General features: G+C 24.0%; 2 protein-coding genes across 3 annotated transcripts in view; both read right to left on the bottom strand.

Annotated features, from left to right (window-relative positions):
• Window positions 1–773: 773 nt before the first annotated feature.
• Window positions 774–22857, bottom strand: part of LOC129940505 (sex determination protein fruitless-like) — a 326270-nt gene continuing 304186 nt past the window's right edge. For both annotated transcript variants that reach the window (XM_056048868.1, XM_056048869.1), the window contains one exon: window positions 774–2775. In XM_056048868.1, the coding sequence (XP_055904843.1) occupies window positions 2249–2775 (527 nt within the window). In that variant the 3' untranslated portion in view covers window positions 774–2248. The remainder of the gene's footprint in view (window positions 2776–22857) is intronic.
• On the bottom strand, window positions 13205–13737 carry LOC129940509 (probable E3 ubiquitin-protein ligase IRF2BPL). Its single transcript, XM_056048872.1, has one exon. It carries the CDS (start codon window positions 13637–13639, stop codon window positions 13205–13207), a length of 435 nt encoding a protein of 144 aa, XP_055904847.1. The 5' UTR covers window positions 13640–13737.

Consider the following 22857-nt stretch of genomic DNA (forward strand, 5'->3'; position numbering starts at 1 on the left):
TTTATTTGAAGTTTTGTTGCATAGTTATTTTTGTTTAAACATTTATGTAGTATGAAGAAAAGACGGATATTTTAATGTCTTAAACATTCACAGTAAAATCATGTAGGCTTTGTTATAAAGTTAATTATTGTTTTTATTAAATCTGATAATATACATAATTTTGTTTGTTTTTTTTTTGTAATTTTTGTAGAAAGTAGGTATTGAAAATATATTTTAGATTTTTGTTAGTATTTTGTTGTTGTTTTTGTTGTATATAAATGTAGTAAAAATTTGATATGGATTTTATGTATTTTTTTTTGTGTTTTTTGATTAGAGTCAAGACATTTTTATTAAAATGTTTGTTTTAAGATTTTATTTATATTTTTGCATTATCGTAATAAAAAGCTTCAAAATTTGTTTTTTTAAACATTTTAATCATCTTAACAGAATTTTATATTTACACTTAAATTGATATTTAAGGATATTCGTTGATTTTTAAAAATGAAGCAGGATTATTTTAGAAAACTTTTTATGATTATTTGTTTGTTTTTGTGAATTTGAAGTTGACAGAAATTTTGTAGAATTATTAATAACAAAATACACCACTGATCTCTCCTGCGAGGTTTTTATTTCTTTAAATTATTAGTTTGTAAAGCATTTTGGTATTAGCTTAACGGACTTACACTTAATTTCAACATCAGGAATATACATTTTGTGTGGAAGTTAAGAGATCATTGAAATTTTTTTATAAAAAATAATAAGTTTTTAAAGGTCTTAGTTTTTTGTTTGTTTAAAAAAAAATAAACATTAAGCTTTTTTTTTATTTCACCGAAACTTTATTAATAAAAACAAAAAAACTGTCCACAAATCAAACTAATATACATTTTTATGAAATTTCTGTCAACTTCATGACCAACCACTTATTTAGAAAATAAAGAACAATAAATGTTTTGAATGCTTTCATCATAATTTTTGTTTATTATAATTAATTAACTAATTTTAAAGTGCACTGGATTTATATTTTAAATTTGTTAATTTTTGTAATTGACAACATATATTTTTAGAATAGAAAAAAAAACTTAATATTTATAAATAAAAATGTATTTGTTTTTAACAAAAAAAAAAGAAAAAACATAGCCTATGATTCTCTAGCTTCTTAAGCTTCGAGTAAAGTAAATTAGGAAACAACAAAACAAAGATTTTTTATATACTTAAAAAACTAAACTTAAAAACATAAAAAAAATTACATCATTTTAAATATTACATTTTATTTTATAAAAATCTTTAAATAACAATTAAAAAAAAATGACAGTAATTAAAATTAACATTAAAATAGAAATGCATTTTGAGGTATTTAGATTTTTGTATGTGTTAAAAATTCATTTTTTTATTTAAAATAAAAAATTGAATAACGTAAAAGATATAAATAAGATTTAATTTTTGTTTTTTTTTTTATTTTTTATATCCCTTAAGTGGCGCAACTTAAATTTATGCATATTGATATTTATTGTTTAAGCTAATTATAGGAAAAATTATATGACTAACATGATCCCTGAACTTCGCGAGAATTTGCAGGAAATGACTATTTTTTACGGTCTTTTTAATGTTCGTCTTTTTCAAAAACCGATTTTTAGTAAATAAGGAAAATGAAAAACAGTTTAATTAAAAGAATAAAGAATTTTAGAGCATTCAATTGAGGACAGAAATAAATTGATATACATATGTATTTTTGTTGCCAATTTTTTTTTAAAGTTTATTTAAAATGTGTAGTTATTGTTTTAATTTTCTTTTATTTTATTAAATTTTTATAGTTTTTGTTTTGTGTTTATTATAAGCTCATAATTTTTTTCTTTGCCGAATAAAGGATAAATTGGATAAAAAGATGTTTATTGCATTCTAATTAATTAATAATCTAGATTTTATTGATTGACTGGTGTAAAGAGCATTCTGCAGTCGCTTTGATTCGGCTGAGTTTTGATTTTTCATTTTGTTTTTTTTTTTTTTAGAGTTTATAAAATCTAATAAATGCTATAAAATTTATTTAATATTATTATATTTTATATAAAACTAATAGGAAAATGATTGAGTACAAAAAATCCTTCTTTCTTTTTTTTTATAATAATTATATTAATTACATTTCAAAAGTATTGAAGAAAAAAAAACAAATAATTATTTAACTATTTATTAAACAGTTTTAAATAATTTGTATCTTATTTTTTGTTTAGTTTTAGTTTTATACATTATTTTTAATTTTTATTAATAACATTTTTTACATTGAAGAACTTAATTTGAGTAATCTGTCAGGATGCTTAACTCGCAGGTGAGAGCGCAACGTATCAATTCGACTATATGTGGCCGGACAGTATGGGCACATGGAACGTTGAGCGGTATGTGAATGATAGTGATGCCATCGATTTGTCACTTCCTTGCCGCAAGACCTGCAGCGCCACATTGTTCCTGGATCTCTAGATGGGGTGAACATATTGTGATAGGACATCTGATGATGGGAATTATGGCTGCTGCCTCCTCCACCACCACCAGCACCCCCAGATCCAGAAGTTGGTCCAATTCCTTGTGAATGATGATGATGATGGTGGCCACCACCATTACTACCGCCTCCACCACTGCCAATACTTCCGCCAATGCTGCCACTTCCGGTGCGATAAATTCCAACGTCATGCCCTCCTAACGCATGATGGTAATCATTTTTAAAATGCATTGCAAATGGCGGGGGTGGTGGGGATGATGATGATGTTGTCGATAAGGGAGTTGAAAGATGATGACGTCCCCCCGGCCCTGTAACCAACAAAAAAAGACACCACAAACGGGGCAAAAATCAGCCCAGAGAAGACAGAAGAATCATAAAATAATAATAAATAAAAGCGACAACAACATAAATAAATTATAAATAAATATTTCTTTTTTTTTAAACATATAATTATAATATATATATTTTGTCTTTTCATTCATTTTTAGTTAAAAAAATCAATAAAAAAAAATATCTCTCAGCAAAACCAATATATTCTTATTTTCAAATAAGATATTTATGTAATTTAATTTATTTGTTTCTAAACACAAGCAATAGTTTAACTAATCGGAAAAATAATTGAAAAAAAATAACACTGTCAATTTGCTTATTTAAAAAAAGCTAAGTTTATTTTTGAAATGTGCAATTGTATTGGAATTTCTATTTCTTTTTTTTTCATAGCCTTTCATGTTTTTTTTTAAATAATCTTTTGTTTAGTTAAAATTTAATTTAAAATTTTTGTATGCATTAAATATTTTAAGATAGAAAAAATATGCTACTGGTAAATAAATATTTTAACTAATATAATAAGTGGTTTTGACATTCCAAGCGTTTCTAACTTATTGTTTTGTTTTGTTTATAAGTTTTACTTTGTGAAATAAGCGTAGGTATAAGTTGTAGTAAATACGAGTATATATATAAATATAATAATTAAATATACTATAAATTGCTTTGCAAATATTACTGTGGCAGAAAAAAAACCTTTAAATATATAATGTAATATATTTGTTGAACGTTCATACACAAATTATGGAAACAAAAATATTGTTGTTTTTTTTTTGTTTAAATTAATTTATTATTATACGTATTCTTTTTTTAAACTACGTTATTAAAGAATAGTACATTGAATAGAATTGTTTAATATATATTTTAAATTTAAAGTGTGAAATTTTATTTTATTTTATCGATATTATAAATCATTACAAAGTAGAAAAAGTGATTAAAATATTTAAGCTATTAATTTATATACTAGCAAAGAGTATAAAAGAAACTATATTGTAAATTATTTCTTTTTTATTTTATAAATATAAGATAATTTATTATATTTATATATGTATTTCATTCCAGCGTGCAATATTTTTACGAATAAATGTGTAAGTTTTTTATTTTATAAATATATAGTTTTAAATTTTATATTATTATCTCAGTTGTTCTTATGTTGCTTTTTTCCAAAATATAAAGAATATAATTTAGTTTGAAAATTATGAAGCTCTGAACTTCAAGATATTCCTTCGTAATTTTTAATGTTTCATATAAAAACAATAGTTTTACCAGACCCATTTAATTCAATTGAAAGCAGATCATGTGTATTGTTTTTTAAAACTATTATCTCAATATTTGTATTGTAGTTAAAAGTTGATGAAAAGATTTTGAGAATAAACTTAAACGTAGACCTGTTTTTTTTTTTTGGGAAAAAAGTCATTACGATATTTTACCAAAAAAATATTTTTATTTGCAAATATAAATAAGCATTTCTTTATATGACAAACAAATATAAGACCAATCAATTAAAAAATTAAAATTATTGAATGATACGATGAAGTTTTGGTATTGTTTAACAATGTTTTTTTAAAACATTTTAAAACTTTCTTCACGGTCATAAATCGCCTTTATAACATCACTGTGTAATTGTGTTAAATGTTTTTAATAAAATTATTTAATTTTTAAATGACAAATAGTTTATATGATAAATAATTTGTTCCTATTGCTTAAAAAATCCTAATTTGATAAATCAACACAAAAAATGTGAAACACCTTAACTAAAAATTGTTTTAAATATTATAACAGAACAATAAAATAAAAATAAATATAATTAAAATGTTAAAAAAAACAGGAAAAGTGGGCCGAGGGTTGAAAATTTCAATGATGATTATAAATATAATAAGTTTCATATGAATACAAAATTAAATCACAAATATCAATAGGTGTATAAAATATCGACGATTTGGAAGCACAATTCATAAAGTTCATACGTTTTTTTTTTTTATTTTTTGTTTGTTTTAAATTTGAATAAAAACCCAAATAAAGTCTTAAAAACAGAGTTTTTTCTGGTCACTTGTTGTAAAAAATGATGACGATGAAATAAGAAGATATCTTTATTTTGTTTCAAAATATCAGTTTTATTATAATTGTTTATGTTTTTATATTTTTTTTTTGTTTTTAATTAAATTTTTCAATGTTTATTTTTGTTTTTCTATGTTAGTTTTAAATTAAATTATATATATATATATTTATATTTCTTTAAAAATAAGAAATTCTTAATAAGTTATACAGTTATACATATATATGCCATATAATATTTTTTGTTTTTTTTTTTAATAAATTGTGTGTGTTTTTTTAAATTGTTTGTTTTTAAATTTTAATCTTAATAAATTTTAACAAATGCTTTGCAAAGTATTATGAATTAAATTTAGGAATTAAAGCTAATTTTATTTTATTTCATTAGAATTTATTGTTTTGTTTTTGTGATAAGAGATGAAATAAAAAATAATAACTAAAAATATATATAAATTTGTTTTTCATTTGAGTTCATATGATGTTAAAAGTAAAATTAAAAAAAAAATAATAAAACAAAACAAAAATACGCAAAATAGGTTTTCTTGAAAACAAAAATCTATATTCTAAATACTAGACAGTAATTCTATGGATTTTTTGTTTATATATTTACACATTTTTACTTTTGTTTAATTATTAAATGTTGTTAATTTTATTTTTAATGAATGATTAGTGTTAAATTTTTATATTTTTTTATTAGGAAAAAAATGTATCCACATTGGATTTACCAATTTTTACAAGTTTTTATTTGTGATTTTACAGCGTTTTTTCTGAATTTGAAATTGTTTAAACCATTTAATAGAGATGTTTGGTTAAGTTATTTATTTCTTTTGTTTTATATTTTCAATCATTGCTAAATATTAAAATGTAAGCTACATATTTTGTAAATATTTGTGTAGTTTTTATTTGTTCAAAATAAATTAAAAATATTATCTTCTTTAGGAATGAGTTCACAAATAAAATCTATTACAACAGATTGATTATTATTATTATGTTTATATAAATTAAAAAAATATTTATTTCAAAATAATCATTTAAAAAAAAAAATTATAAAAAAAACATAAGCAAAAGTTCATATGTAGTATTGTTGTATACATTATGAAAATAAAAAAAATCAATTACTTTATTTTATAAAAGTTTTAAAAATAAAATCACTGTAAAAAAATAACTAGTTATATTGCACGTTCGGTTAAATAATAATAATTATTACGTTGGTTTTGTTGTTGTGTAGTTATTTTTATTTATTTATTTTGTTTTAATGCAATTTCCTTTTGTTTTTTTTGTTTATTTTACACAAAAATTGTTTCCATTCTAAGTATTTTTTTAGTTAGAGTTAGTGTGAGTGTGTGTTTGTGTTGTATCTCTGTGTGTGTTTGAAGAAGTTGTTTTTCATTTGTTTATTTTCTTTTTTTAAATAAAATTTTCATCTAATATATATTTGGATTTAGCACCATCAAACCGTACAGTTTTATCACATTCTTTTTACACAAAAAATATATAAAAGTAAATATTTATTCATGTTTTTGTTTTTCTTCTTCTTTTCTTTTTATTTTATGTTTAAGTGTTGTTTTTTTTGTATTTAATTCCATATATATTTTTTTAAATATGTTAACAAATAATTTTAGTTTTTGATTTTTTGAAACTTCGAAAGCTTTAAAAGTACATAATATTGAATTTTGAATACTTCTAAATCATATTTACAATTATTATTGTTTTCGATCTATATGGCCAAATATTTTATTTTAATTTAATTTTAATTTTAATTATTTAACACAACCTTTTTATTCTCATTCTTTGCTCGTTATTCATTACTATTTTAGTGCTCGCATTTTATACAAAATATATTTGATGTATATAAAAATAAATATGAAACATTTTAAATTAAGAAATAAGGGGAAGAAAGTTGTTCGAAAATTTAATAACTACCTATATTGTTTTTAATTTTAGATAAATTAAAGGGGGGGGGGGTAGATTTTGAAATGTAAAATAAATTCAAGATCTATTTTTATCTTACTTAATTTTTAAAAATAGAAAGTAACGTGATGTTATTATGCCCTAATTTTTATTTAGTGCGTAATGGCAGTTTATTTAGTTATTTTTTTGTTTAGTTTTTGTTTAAACTATTCCTCTGAACGAAAACATGATTTAGTTTAAAAAATGTTATTAAATACATTCGGTGGGATTAAATACAAGAATATTATTGGGATTTGCAATATATGGTAGAACAGATATAAATATTTCTATACAAAATAAATATATATGCTATACAGTTAAACGGTTATTAAAATACAATTAAAAGAAGTTGAGATAAAATATTAATACAATAAGAACTCTTTTTGTGTAACAATTATAAAAAAAAATTATATAAAATTATAAATTCATGCATAAACATTTATTTATATTACATTCTGAAATGTATCGCTCAGAGAAATCGAGAATACAAAAATATATTTTTGTTTATTTTTTATTTTGTTTTTAATATTTAACAAAAAAAAGCATTCACAACATCACAAAATTAATTTAATTAATTAAAAAAAATAATAAAAATTGAAAGATGAAAATGGTTTTTAATTAAACTTTCTTCATTAGTTTTTAATTAACAATTTTTTTTTTTAATTGAATTGAAAATGAAATCTCTCTGTAAATATATTTATAACACAAACAATTCTTATAATAAGTAAATGTATGTTCGATTTATCAAGTTTGTTTTTTTTTTATTTAGTTTGTTTAAGAGTTAAGTTTAGTTATTTTATTTTTGTTTTTAAATAGATGGCATAGTAAAATAGTTATTATATTGTTAATTTGAAATTAAAATGGAGGTATATTATGAAGAAATTGTTGAAAAGGTACTTTCTTTGTGAATAATAAATAAATAGTTTCAGGTTGTTTTTTTTTTAGTTATAGTTTTTGTTGAAATATATTTAAATACTAGTACATAATATATAAATAAATAAAAAAAAAGTATACCTATATAAATTCATTGTTGTTTAATTTTAAGCGTAGCTTGGCAGTAGAGTAGGATTTTAATAGGGGAAAGGGAATTTTAATTTTTATTAATTTTCTCTAAAATTCAAGGATGTTTTTAAAATATTGATAAACTATTGTTTTATTAGGATCTGTAAATTAGGACCAAGTTTCAATAATACACATTATAAATGCTAACAAGGACAATCGGTACACAGGATAAAATTAGTTCCACAATAAAGCACGATTCGTGATTGATTTATACTTAAAACAATTATTATAAAGTATTGAAGTGATGTTAATAAGGAAGCTATTTTGACAGCTGTCACTTTTAAAGCTGTCATCTGACATATGATAAGCCTTAAAAACGCATTGAAATTGTGAAATTGACAGAAAATGCGGAAATTTCGATCAAACCGGTCAAACTGGGGAATAAACTTGAGCTGTTTTAACAAGTCAGTGATTCGAAGAAATGTACATTTTGATGAGCTGAATTTGTATTGAAAACTCATTTTTAATTGTTACCTTTTGGCTACGTTAATTACTTTTAAGCCTGTCATCTGACATATGACAAGTAAAATTAATAATGGAACAATACAAGCTTTAAAAACGTATTGAAATTGTTAAATTGACAGAAAGGGCGGACATTTCGGACGTTAAGCACCTTCTTGTTTTTTAACTTTTTTGCTGATCAAACTGGCGAACAAACTTGAGCTGTTTCAACAAGTCAGAGGTTCAAAGAAATGTACATTTTGATACGCCGGATTTTTATTGAAAACTCATTTTCGATTAGGCACATTGTTACCTTGGGGGCTACGTAAATAAGCAGAATTTTAACAAGAGGATTTTGGAAAAATCAAAAATAATTGTTTAAAAGTCTATCTTTTTTGACTTAAATAAATAAATAAAATGGGTGGCGCAACAGTCCGTTGAGAACTAGGGGTTAGTGACTTACAACTCTCAACCATTTCTGTTTTAAGCCGAATCCGAACGACAAATTTGAGAAAGCACTTTTCATGACAAGAATTACTCTTGGAGAATTTGTTAATTTCTCGGTAGAGGCATTAACCGTGACAAAAAAAACTTTAGATGGCATAGGCAGGGATGGAACCCAAGACCTTTGGAATGACAGTCAAACGCACTGATTATCATGATACGGGTACTTGACTTGTTTTTTTTGACTTGTTTATTCCAAAATGAGGTGACAGTCGAGCAAGCACCGAAACAATCACAATACAGCAAGAAAAGATTTTATAACCATGTTATTTCTCGAAAAGGTGATCACAGTTTGGCACCAAGATCTTGTGATTTTATGTCTTTAAACAAATTGCGTAGAGCGTCGTGATAGATAAGGTCTATTTCAACGAATTCGATGTAACACCTTGCGGATGAATTTCGAGGTTATCGAAGATACACACGAGCAATTGTGTAAATTGGTCATGAAAAATTCTACGAAAATGATGTTGTTGAAATACATCTTTCCTTACAATATTATAAACATTAACGAGATTTTCGTAAAAAAACACTTGTTTTTTTTAAACATTAAATTGAAACCTCTAAGTGGAAAACATAGTATGTAGTATCATCATATGAAGCTTACGTGAGTGAAAAAGGGCTCAATACAAAGATTCGATCGTTTTCTATCTAAAGCAGTTTTATAAAGTACTAAGGTTCTTAAATGAATTTAGGATTTATTTCCCAGAAAAAGCAAAACAAATTTATACTTCCGCAGAAATTTAAATCGTTGAAGAAACATTACTTGAATGCACCTTAGAAAACAAATAAGAAAGATGTTTTCTATTGTGAAACTGTGAGTAAGAAAAATACAATTTTTTTAAAAGTGAAGTTTAGTTTTTCACTTCTCTTGATGCTACTTTATCAAACAAAAGAATTATGATAAAATACATAGGCTTGGCTAACAAATATCTTGACCATCTTTGTATTCTATAGCTCAGGGAGCAGTCTTAACTTATTTTATTAATCTCAAAAACAAGAGCTTTTAATCTAAAAGCGATTGCTACCCAGATACAGAATTCAGATAAAATAAAGTTATGAATACAAAAAGTAACAATGATTAATAAAAAAATGAATATGTTTAAAAAAACACAAATTTTGTTCAACTCTACTCCATTGCCATGAATACTTAAAAATTGTATACAAAAAATACAAAAGAAAACTAAGGCTCACTTGCAGAGAAGTCATTCTTTTCCCCGATTGATTTGTAATTTTAGGCTTATTAATAAAAACCTTAAATAATCAATAAAAAAACACGCAAGTGAACCTTAGTTAAATATAAAATATGTAAATTAATAAGCATTTTTTATAAAATGTTAATTCTTCACTTCACATATACATATGCATAAATATATATTTAAAAAAAATAAAACTATAAATATTTTATGATGGAAAGAAAACTTAACACAACATGAGACATTTAAAAATAAGTTTTGTTTCGTTAATTAATTTATCTAAGAAAATATATTTTTTTAGGAATTATTTATATATGTAGAATATATATATATAAATAGATAAATCGATCACTTTGATGTTTTTTTATTTATTATTTTTTTTATTTAAATATAAATATATGTAGCATTTTCGAAATTCTAATTAACTATAGTTTTATGTAAAATGTTTAAAATTTAATTTTATCTAAACTTATTTAAATGTAAATAATCGGATTTCTTTGTTCAAAAAACTATTTTCTATTTTTAGTTGTTCAATTTGTTGTTGTTTTCTTTCTTTCTTGCATATTAATTTGTCCATAATAAATATATTTTATTTTAAATATATTTTTTGTAATAAGTAAATAATTTAATGTTTTTTGTTTTTTCTTTTTTAATATGTAGTACATTCTGTTTGAGAGTTGATTTGTTGTTTAGTTTTGTGTGAGCGTGTTTTGTGTGTGTGTGGGTATGTTAAACTTCATTTAGAAAAACAATATTTATTTATTGGAAAAAAAAATTAAATAAATATAATATACATTTATGTAATATTAGTTTGTACAAGAAAGTTTTGTAGTACATAAATTTACATAAGAAACTAGAAGTTAAATAAAGATTTTAAATATATATATTTTTTTATTTTAAAATCTATTTGTTTGTTTTTATTTTAATTTTATTTTCCTTTTCAATTTAATTTTTAATTTCTTTTGTATTTGAATTATGAAAATATTATGTTATTGCAAAAAACAAGGAGTAAAAAATGTATAAAATGTTTTATACCTTAATTTTAAAAAATTCACTTACTATTCACTAATTTACATTAATATATATTTCTATACATATATATCTTTTTTACCAATTTAATTTATTTTGTTTTTAATTTTTTTTTCTAAGTGTATATAAAAAAATTAACAACAACATTGAATATACAATACCAATAATTTTGTTTTCTTCTTTTTTTATGTGTAAAGATGCATGTTTTTTTTTGTTTTTATAAATATGTATAGAGACTGAAAAATATTTAACACATTACGTAGAGTTTTTTATAATCTGGCATTTTTTTTAAATAATGTACATTATTTAAACAAATACAACTTAGGTAAGTCTTTTTTTAAAATTAATTGTGATTTATGTTATTGTTATTGTTTTTGTTTTGTTTATTGCATTTTATCAATAAAACAAGTGCAGTATTTGTTCTATTAAACTATTATCTTGAATGCTTGACTTTTTAAGTTAAAATTCACTATGAATGCAGGATCAAAGTTTTGAAGAATAAAAAATGGTTTTTGTTTTTTTAAAATAATACTTTTCCACTCGACAAATTTTACTCTTTTTCTAGTAATTAAATCAATACAAAAAGGATGAGTTTTTTGGCAGCGATCTTTTTTTAAATTAATACTTTATTAATGTTGATTTAATATTTCATCAAAAATATAAACAGTTCATAAAAATATCTTGAGGAAGGTAGCTTTTGAAAATAAACACTTTCTATGAATTCTTTCTTGAGATTTATTTAATTTACAATGAAAACTAATTTTAAAAAGTTTAAAATTCTACAATATCCGCGACACTTTTTAATTTCTCTTATTTTATTCTGGTTTTGATGAAAGTAAACTTCGGAAAATTGTGCAATTTACTGTTATATACAGTACAATAGAATATATAAAAAAATACGTGGTACTTTGACTTTTTTGACGCGACTTTGACGCGACGCAGTAAACTGTAAAAACACTGTAGTAAACTTGTGTAGAGTACATTACCTACATTACGGCAATGAATAACAATACTTTGCTTCAATACTACAGTATATTACTGTGTACAGTATATTACTGTGTACAGTATATTACTGTGTACAGTATATTACTGTGTACAGTATATTACTGTGTACAGTATATTACTGTGTACAGTATATTACTGTGTACAGTATATTACTGTGTACAGTATATTACTGTGTACAGTATATTACTGTGTACAGTATATTACTGTGTAAAGTATATTTCTGTGTACAGTATATTACTGTGTACAATAAATTACTGTGTACAGCATATTACTGTGTACAGTGTAATACTGTGTAAAGTACAGCTATTTGAGGATTGGAAATGGTTTGTCGAGTGGATGTTTTGACATTCTCTGGGAGTATATTTTTTGAAAATAAATTTTATTTAAATTGCACTGGTTAGATGTATTGTTTAAAAACAAATAAAACAATGTTTGCTATCTATATTGAGGACGTTTAACGTCGATCTAATGCCTTCAGTTGACTGAGAACTCCACTTAAATTACTAAGGGTATTATTAATGGCTATTGGTTCCATTGCAGCTGAGGGTGAAGTGCCGGAAAGATCCATTGGATGCATTTTATCATTACAATAATCATTGTTATTATTGTTGTTGTTTATGGTTTGAGATAGTGAAAATGATGCATTTGCCACGGGTTCAATAGTTGGTGTTGTTGTTTTTCTTATTGGAGTATTTTTTGGCGAAAGATTGAATGATCCGTTGATAGATGATGACAATGGAGGGGAAATACAGTTCATGCCATTATGTGGTTCTGCTGCCAATACATTAGCTTCGTCACCGCCATCCTCAACACCAATGTTGTGGTTGTTTTCTTGCATGTTGCTGTCATGAATAATTGAAGCCGAATCGTTATTATCTTGATCTGCCTGCAGATGTTGTTGCTCTTCATTCAAATGTTGCTGATGATTATTGTGTTTTTGTTGTTGATTATTGTGAATATTGTGTTGATCCATTGATTGTTGTTGTTGCTTCTCTGATTGCGGTGGATAAGTTGAGTTTAATGATTTTTTGTTGCTGATGTTGTCATTAATATTATTGTTGCTAGTCAAGCCATGATAGCCACCATGATAGTTTTGATCGTCGAGGTTCCATAAAAAGGGATTTGTTGATGAGTTTAACATATTTTGGTAGTTCCAGCCGCCAAAATACTGACTATATCATTCGGTTGTTGAATTGCTGTGATGTTGTTGAAGTTGTTGCTGCATAAGATGTTGCTGCTGTTGATGTTGGTGTTGTTGCTGTTGTTGTTGATGTTGCTGGACTGCGGCTGCATTAAAAGCATTTGCAGCTGCTGCTGCCGCTGCTGCAGCCATTGCTGCTTGGGAAGCGGCGGCAATTTGTGTGGCCGTTGGTGACTGGGCAGATAGCATATTATCGAATTTTCTTGTGTCAGGATTGTACATTGGATGTTTGAATTTGCAATGCGTCCGGAGGTTGTCGCTGCGCGTGTATGTTGCACGGCAGAGTGGACATTCAAACCGTCCCGGAAAATGCACATGATAATGGTTCCGTATGTGTGTGACAACCTTGCCGCATAATTTGCAACGATGTAAATTGCAGCCGCCAGATAGCCGCTCAAATGTTAGGCGCATATGCCACGCCTTAGAGCCTACAACACAAGTTTTTGGTTTTGGTTTTTTTGTTTTTTTTTTGATTTGATTGTTTTTTTGTTTGTGTATTTTTTTTTATTGTCATAAAATTGGATTGTTAATATTGGCAATTTATCATTCAATCCAATTCGCGAAAAGAAAATAAAAGAAAAAATATTTGTTTTTGTTGGTGACTTCACATAAAAAATATAACAAAAGAAAATACTTAAGTATATAATATAATTTTTTAAATAAAATAAAACAAAGGTATATTAAATGAATGTTTTGTAGGAAGTATAAGAATTTTTTTTTTAAATTTGTTTAATTAAGAGAAGTTAAGAGAAGAAAAATTGTTATTTTTGTTTATATTGAAAGTGGGTAAAAATTATTAAGTATAGATTTATACGAGTACATAATATTTTATGGATTACTTCTTGTTAAAAAAAATATGTGATTGGTTATTTTTGAGAAAGTTTTATTTTTATAATTATTATATTGAAAAAGTTCGGAATTTATTTATATTTAAATAAAGGTAGGATAATGGCTGCAGTTTATATTTTATTGACATAAACATTTATTAACAAAATGAATTTTTTGACCAAAACAAATTTAGAAAATATGAGTCAAGTTTTGTATAACGTAATGTATTAACGAAAGTTTTTGTATTTTTCTCTTTGAAGGAAAATTATTGCTTCAAGAGAAAATTATCTACGAACTTTATAAAGTTTTTAAGAAAATATTAATTTTGATGAGAAGTTCAAAATATGGAACATCTATTTTGAATGTTGGTGGCCTTAGAAAGGTTTTTTAATTCATATAAACAAATCAAAGCCCAACTAAATTGCCACCGACTAAAGAATCTGATGATCACGTAGTCACCCGTAAAACTTGAAATTTAGAAAATACGCAATTGAAAAACTTAAAGATTCGAAATCAAATTTAAACGTCAACAGGTGTTTGTTTTTGATTTATTAAAAAAGTTAACAAACTTGAGTTAATTTTGTTTAAACCATTAAAATCTTTTACGAGTTTTCATAATTTTTTTGGTTGAATTTGCATATTTGCCAAATTTTCTTTACACAAATGAGTATGTTTTGAATAGAACTGATGGAAAATATTTTTGAAATAGATAATAAAGTTTGCCAAGAAAAATATAAACAAATTAATGTAATTAATGAACGAGTTATTTGCTAAATGCTGACCCTACATTTATATAAAATATTGCATAGAGATAATATATTTATAAATTAATATTGCTAATACAGTTAAATTAAAGTTTAAAATTATTTTTATTACTTATCAGATTCGATAAAGTAAAATTGTTAAATATTTATGTTTATTTTTTGTTTTAATTTTAATTAATTAAATGATGATTTTATGTATTAGAATTATATAAAACAAATAGAAGTTTTATTTTGAATTTAAATTAAATAAAATTCTATCCCATATATAGTAAATTATTATATAAACAAAAGTTTTGTGATTCAGTTTGTTATAGTAGCCATTCCAAATTAAAAAAAAAAACCCGCACCAAAATAGAAGTATGATTCAAAATGTTAAAAATGGTTAAAGAGCTTTATAGGTACATTATTGACTGTACAATAATACGAATTTGTTCTTAAAGCACAGCAACAATATTGTATGCTTATTTTTTATTAATTTTTTTTTTGTATTTTTAATGCAATCGTCATTCTATAATGGATGTCATGACCTTTAAATATTTCAAAAAAAAATATATATTGACTTTCAACACCCCTCCTTCCTGTTTTTTTTCCTTTGTTCACTAAATGAATTTTTTTCCAGAGAAAAACATCTATTTTACAATAATTATATATAATTATATTTATTTTTTTTTAAATAAATTATAATTTATAAAAAAAATATTTATATTTATGTAATAAGACAACAAGAACCTGCGTTGACATTTATAAAAATTGATGAGAAAAATAAAACCAAAATTACATCGAAAAAATACAATAGCATTAATAAATTATTTGTGTACATACAGATTTAACATACACCAACAAAATATTTATAAAATTAGTTTAATTTAGAAAAAAAGGACCTGTTTGATTTAAATGTTTGTTTTTTTTACCATAAATTAATGAAAGAAAATTTTAAAGCATTTAATTTAATAAAGAAAATACAATTTAATGGTGCAGTTATAATTTGTTTTCTTAAATAGTGGATATTTAATTTCGATTAATAAATAAACTAAATTTATTAAAAAACGTACAAACTAAAGGCCAGGTGTACCTTTGAAGATGATATTTAAGGAAGAAATTTAAAATTCAATGGAGTGTAAAGACCTAAAACACCTAAGCTTGGGATTTTTTTTTAAAACAAAAAAATAAAATTACAGAATAATTTATTTGTTATTTGCAAATTGTAAATTAGCTGAAAATATGGTTTAGGATCAAAGTTTATCCTATGTTACTTTAATTTTGAACGTAAGATTTTCATTTAAAAACAATCCTTAAATTAAATCTTTTACTTATAATAATAAAAAAAAAACATTTATTTAACCCAGTTATGTTTAATAAATAAAAAAAAATAAGTAAATAGACTGAAATATATAATCTAACATAGAGAAAGAACAAACTTACCATTTGATATCTGTTAATTTATAGAATTTTATCACAAAAATAATTACATAATCAAACTCGTTAACACATTCAAGATAAATTAATTAGAAAAAAAAAGAAAAATAATTCATATTTGAATAAAACAAAAGGACACATTTCACTTGAAGATTGATTTTAATATTATTATTTTTTTTTAAACACATGAACGATTTTTATGAAACATTTTGTACAGCGTTATTAAATCAAGCGAACATTATGATGATGCGTATGCGTATTAATTTACCTAAATTTAAATTGAGAAAATTATGTATAGATAAATTTACAAAAAAAAAGAAATGTGATTTTATAGATATAAATTTTGTCTTACTATAATTTTTATGCTATAACTACAGCAATGAAATAAAAAGAACTGGTTTGGAATGTAGTTTGAATACTTGGAATAAATGTTGCAACTATAATTTTTTGTATATAATTATATTTTTAAGAAATATTTATTGTTTTTAATATTGAAAATATTTTACCAAAAATATAATTATATACGACTTATATTTTTTATATATAAATATAACACAGAAAAAAAATTATAACAAATTCAAAAAAGACTCATTTTTAAAGGTTTTATTTAATATACTTTATTTCACTTTTTGTTTTTATTTTTTCTTTAAATTTAATTCCTTTATGTAAATATATATTTTATGTGTATATATATTTTAAATAAAATTAAAACTATTTATTTTCCCTATTTTTTTTTGTTTAATTACGTTTTTGTTTTTGATTTTCTTTTTTTTTTATTTAATAATAATTTTGATAAATCACCACTTAAAAATTAAAGTAATACTTTAATTTTGTTTTGTTTCAACTATCGTTTTTTTTATAAACATTCTCTACAAAAATTATAGTTTATATTTTTATTTTTAATTTTTAATTATTATTTTGAATGTAATATTTTACTTAAGGTGGGCTTTTTGAGAACAAAATATAATAATTTATTGAATATTCTGAAAATGCTGTGATTTTTTTTTATTGTTTTTGATTAGAGATATTGTTATTTAATTTTTGTCATAATTTTATTTATAAGTTAAAATAATCTTATTTATTTTATCATGACTAGAGTGTTTTTATTTTTATCAATATATTCAAGTATGTTTGATTTTGTTTTTTTTTTTTGCTTTTTGAGAGTAAACTTTTTCATTGACTAGAATCAAGTACTTATTTATTTGGTTATTATTTTTATGGTATTTCGGTGGGATTTAAGGTTATTTTTGTTTGTTTTGTTTATACACAAACTTATTAACAAGAAATAATTAATTTATATCAAACAAAATAATGAGGGACTTAAATGTTAATTAAAGAAATAATGTCTAAAAAAGTTTATCCGAATTGATTTACGATCACCATTTAAACATGTATCTGCAACTTATCTGCAGACAAATACATTTCTCTCAAAATCAATATTTAGTAAATGATAACTGAGTATTTCAGACAAATAAAATGTTAAAATGACATAAAATTATTAAGGAACTTAAATGTTTATTAAAGAAATAATTTCTGAAAAAGTTTATCCGAATCAATTTATGTTCATCATTTAAACATGTGTCTGCAACTTATCTGTGGACGAATAAATTTCTCTAAAAACTGACATTTAGTAAATGACAACTGAGTTTTTCAGACAAACTAAATGTTAAAATGACATAAAATAAAATGAAAAGAATGTTGTTATAGCGAAAACTTTCATGGTTGACAACAACATATTATCTGTCAGATATCAAATTTACCGTTACAAGAAACAGTGTTTCCAACAAACCCAAAGCATTTCAGCTTAATAGTAACAAACCATCTGTCAACTGTCATATTGACTTTTACTTAAAAATAGCGTTGCCAGCAAGACAAGACATTTAAAGAAATAAATATGTAAGAAATTTTAGTTAATGTACATAATTTGTTGGAAAGCAAAATTCAATGACAGGCATTTTTAAAAATTTTAAATATTCGATGTTCAAACGAGGACTGTAGAGAAAACCGAAGGCAACTTATCTGTAGACGAATAAATTTCTTTCAAAACTAATATTTAGTAAATGAGTTTTTTAGATATAAAGAATATTGTTCTAGCGAAAGCTTTCATGGTTGAAAACATTTTATCTACCTGTTATCGAATTTACTAATACAAGAAACAGTGTTTCCAACAAAACCAAAACATTTAAGTTAACAGTAGCAAATCATCTGTCAACTGTCAAATATCGACTTTTACGAAAAAATAGCGTTGCCAGCAACAAAAAACATTTAAAGAGTTGAGTTAACGTAATTTGTTGGAAAGCACAATTCAATGACAGACATTTTTAAAAATTTAAAACTTTCGACGTTCAAACGAGAATTGTAGAAAAACCGAAGGCAGTAATTTTTAATTATTAAAGAGAAAATTTCTGTTTAATTGATTCCTTAAAAATATTGTTACAATCAAAACAAAAGATGAATTTAAAGTATTAATGAAGAATTGTGAAGTTATGAGTAGAAAAAGTTTACTCTCTCAAATATTTGTCCTTTAATTATAGCTTAGCTACATTGTTATGAGCTACATTGGATAAATTTATAATTTGGAATATTTTAATAATGTCATTAATCTACAAAAAATGTTTGTACTAATTTTTTCGTTTCGTTTTATTTTGTTTAATCTGGTTGTTATTTTATAATGTTAAAATTACTTAATTTCTTTTTGTTTAAGATCAAGGGATTATCATATAATTATGTTGTACATAAATAATTGCTTTTCTGTTTTACTTTTTATTATATATTTTCAAATTTAAATTTAAATTTTTATTTTTTTTCAATTTTATGCTATTTTGTTGTTGTTTGGTTAAATAATTGTTTTCTGTTTTTTTTTTTTTTATAGACGGTATATGCTTGGTTTTATACATGCTTTATTTAAGTATTTGATATAAAGTATATATATTGGATTTATTACATTACTAAGCACCTATTAAGTCAGATGGATATTAATTTATATATGAAAATCGATTATTCCTGTATTTATTGTATTGTTTATAAATTACCTATTTATGTAATGTAATTTTTTTGTTAAAGAATTAATAATTCAAGAGGAGACGAAGAAGAGAGAGAAAGAGATTATAAGCAATATTTTATGTACGGGTACTATTTTTATGCGTTTCCGGTTAAAGTTTCTTGCATGTACTATGTTTTTTGTTTCTTTACAAATTTTTAAAATTTAATTAACAAAAAAGTAAATTAATTTAAAAAACTATATAGAATTTTATATTTACAAGTTTTTTTTATTTAATTTAATTATATTGTGATATTTTTCACTCACGCTAAACAACCTTTTTTTATTTGTTTTGTTAATTTTTGAAAATTTATTAAATTTAATAGGCTCTCTTAGGTGTCTTTAATGTTTTAACATTACCATTTTAAATGTACAAGTTTTGTTTTTCTTTGTAAGGTCCCGTTTAATTACGTAGTATATTTTTTTTATTTCAAGAAAACAGAACCAAAAATGAATATGATATTTGTGAATGGCCATTTTAATATTCAAGAATAAATTACTAACACAAATTTAAGTAAATAACATAAATAATTAAGAAAAAAACAAACAATAAAAAAATATTACTTTGAGATCCCTGTATTTTTTTAAATATTTTTATTTTATAACAATGGCAACACACTATCATATTCAATTTAAATTTTAAGTCTCAACACTGCAATAATTTATAGTTAAATATGTATATTTTTATTTAAAAATCACATTTTCAGAATATTTTAATTTTATTTTTTTAATAATTTTAAGTGTAAAAACTCTTTAGTGCGATTGTTAATGAGTTATTAAATTACTTAAATTGAAAGTAATTGATAAAAATAAGAAAACTTGAGAAAAGCAAGACTGATCCACAAAAATCGACTTACTTAAATCATACAACATAAATCATGAATATTTAAGAAATAATGGTCACAAACTAATATTTAACGTAGAACAGGAATGAGATAAGTTAAATTTGACATTTCAGGTCTTTTTCTCTCAAAATTCAACACAATTCAGATATTTCTCGTTTGAATTTGACAGCTACGACCAGAGATTAAATATAGTCGTTCGTTAGCACAATTGAAGAAAAGAATAGAGGTTTATTTACCATTTTTGTATTAAAAAAAAACAAATATTCCTTCAGTAAATTCTTATTAATTTTAAAGAACCAGAACAAATTAAGAAACTACTTGAAGCACAATTAACCCCATCTTTCTCATTTTGACAGAACAAACAAGTTTTTTTAGAAGGCGTTTTTCATAGTTGTCAATGTGACACCTTCACTTGATTAACCATCGATTACAAATCTGAGCGCAATTCAACAGATCCTTTTCATTTTGCTTTCGTGTGATAAATTGATCCGTATCAAACCATATTGGTCAGTTTATAATTTCGAAGAAATCATAAAATGTCATCCGCCATCTTGAGCATGTTACTCCATTTTGGTTCACAGTTGACACTGGCTGTCATTGACTAGATTTGTTTAATGCCCTTGTTACATTGGTCACATTCAGACAACATACGGAATTTGAAGATAAGTCAAGTTTCTAGTAACTTATTGGTCAGCTGCCAAAGAATTGCACTCAATTAAGGCAACTTCATTGGAAATTGGATTGGAGTGTTACACAAGAAACTAGCATTTGATGTCTACTTACATATGTCAAAATGACAGTTAATCATGTTTTTTTCATTCAACTGAAAGCTAGACCTTATTACGTTATGATATGTTCATTTTGTAAACAATTGCATTTAATGCTGTGTGAAAAAGGGTTCCTGGTGAAATTGAAAAAGGAATTAATAATATTTATTTACGAAACAAAATATATGTCACGATAGAATTGTAACTTTCCCAGAGAGTATTTTGAAAACTTTAATGTTTTTGCAAGATCAACTGAAGGTATAGATTAGTGAAGTAAAGTTCCAAATTTGAAAAGAATGACACTTGAAAGATTAACAAGTTGCCTTGGTTAAAATTTAAGTTCAAAAAATGCATTAACCTGCAAACAAAGTCCCTAAAGTTATCTAAACCTGCCCATTGAAATAACTTGTTTCATTAGGTAAAATCTGATCTGGTTTATTTTTACTATTGCAACAAACCACACGAATGAAAGTTTTCTGAATTCTTTGACGCCACCGATTGTAGAAGTTAATGTTTCTGTCAAACTGATATTATAAGTGTTTTGTAACCCTGTTGCAGGATCGTTAAGAAATATAATACTGAAAGGTAAGGTTTTTTTTTGGCAAATAAAATTCACTTTTCCAATCTGACTTCCAAATTAATGTATCACGTCACGTTTTTGAGATTTTACTTTGTAATATTCGAAAAACATAAAAGTCTTTTTAAGGCTATGTAAAATTATGAAGTAGCTTTTTCAATAAAATTTATAATGGTTTTTCGTAAAACATATTCGAAAAATCTTCATTAGTTGTTAGATTTCACGTGTCTTACAAAAATCTGAAAGAAACTCTAAACCATTAATGCTAAAACGGTTTTCAATAGAAAAAGTCTAAACAGTTTAAAAGTAAAATCTGTTCTTGTAACGAATCTGTAGCTTAAACAGATTTAGTAAATCGAGTTTTTGAAATACACTAAAAAAATATAAAAATTATAATTGTTTTTTTTTGAGTACTTAAGCAAATAGATAGAAAAAAATTTTTGGTTTCGAAATCAGTACTTAATATTAAGTCCAAAACTTATTTTTCAAAACTATGAAAGTACAATTTTAAGGTTAGACTTAACTCATGAGAATTTGCAGAAGTAAGATATATTTACTTGTATTAGAGGAAGTTTGACCGTTTGAACTTAGCCTTAAAACCCTCATTTTTTAAAAACCTGTTGTGATAGACAAATTTAAAGACGACAACCGAATGTTGGACATCTAAATCATTTATTGTATTGTTTAATTTGTGGGACAGAAGAATATCGTAATTTTGTAATCATTATAAATGAAGAATTGATTTAAACGGTTACAAAAATATTGCATGCGATGGAAGTTTCACAACTTGAGATTACATTCTTTTACAAGTCATAATAACTGTCAAATTGTTTTTATTTTGGTTTTTAAATGTTGAAAGTTTCAATTCTTTGCATTCATTAGGAAAGTATGGATTAGTTTAAGGAGATTCTGGTACACAAGTGGAAGGAAAAATTAAGTTGAATAGAGCATTTCACATTCTTGATGTACGGCGGGAAAGAGAACTTTCTACCTAGGGTAAACTAATATGAGTATTTTTGGAAGAAGCATTACGGCAGAAAAGTTTAAGGGGAGAATACAACTGCTTTCTACTGATAGAACATTGTCTGGAAAATATCGACAAAACAAGGAAAGAGAAGAAACACTTCTGCGGTCTTGAAGTAAAGTATCGATTCTATAGCCTTTCATTTCAACGAAATATATATATCTATTCAAAATGATACCAACATTATTTTATACTGAAATGTCGAAAAACTATATAAAATGTTAAGAGCTTGTGCTTTATTAATGACAATTCTTATGCGTTAGGTAAAAAGGTCTTAAGTCAAAAAGTGTAACTTTCCATTTATGGTTTCGTGTAACGACATTTTTTGCATCTTTCATTAGTACTTGAGTCTAAACCAACTGCTAATG

Source organism: Eupeodes corollae, chromosome 1 (assembly GCF_945859685.1).
Source record: "Eupeodes corollae chromosome 1, idEupCoro1.1, whole genome shotgun sequence".
Classification (NCBI taxonomy): domain Eukaryota; kingdom Metazoa; phylum Arthropoda; class Insecta; order Diptera; family Syrphidae; genus Eupeodes; species Eupeodes corollae.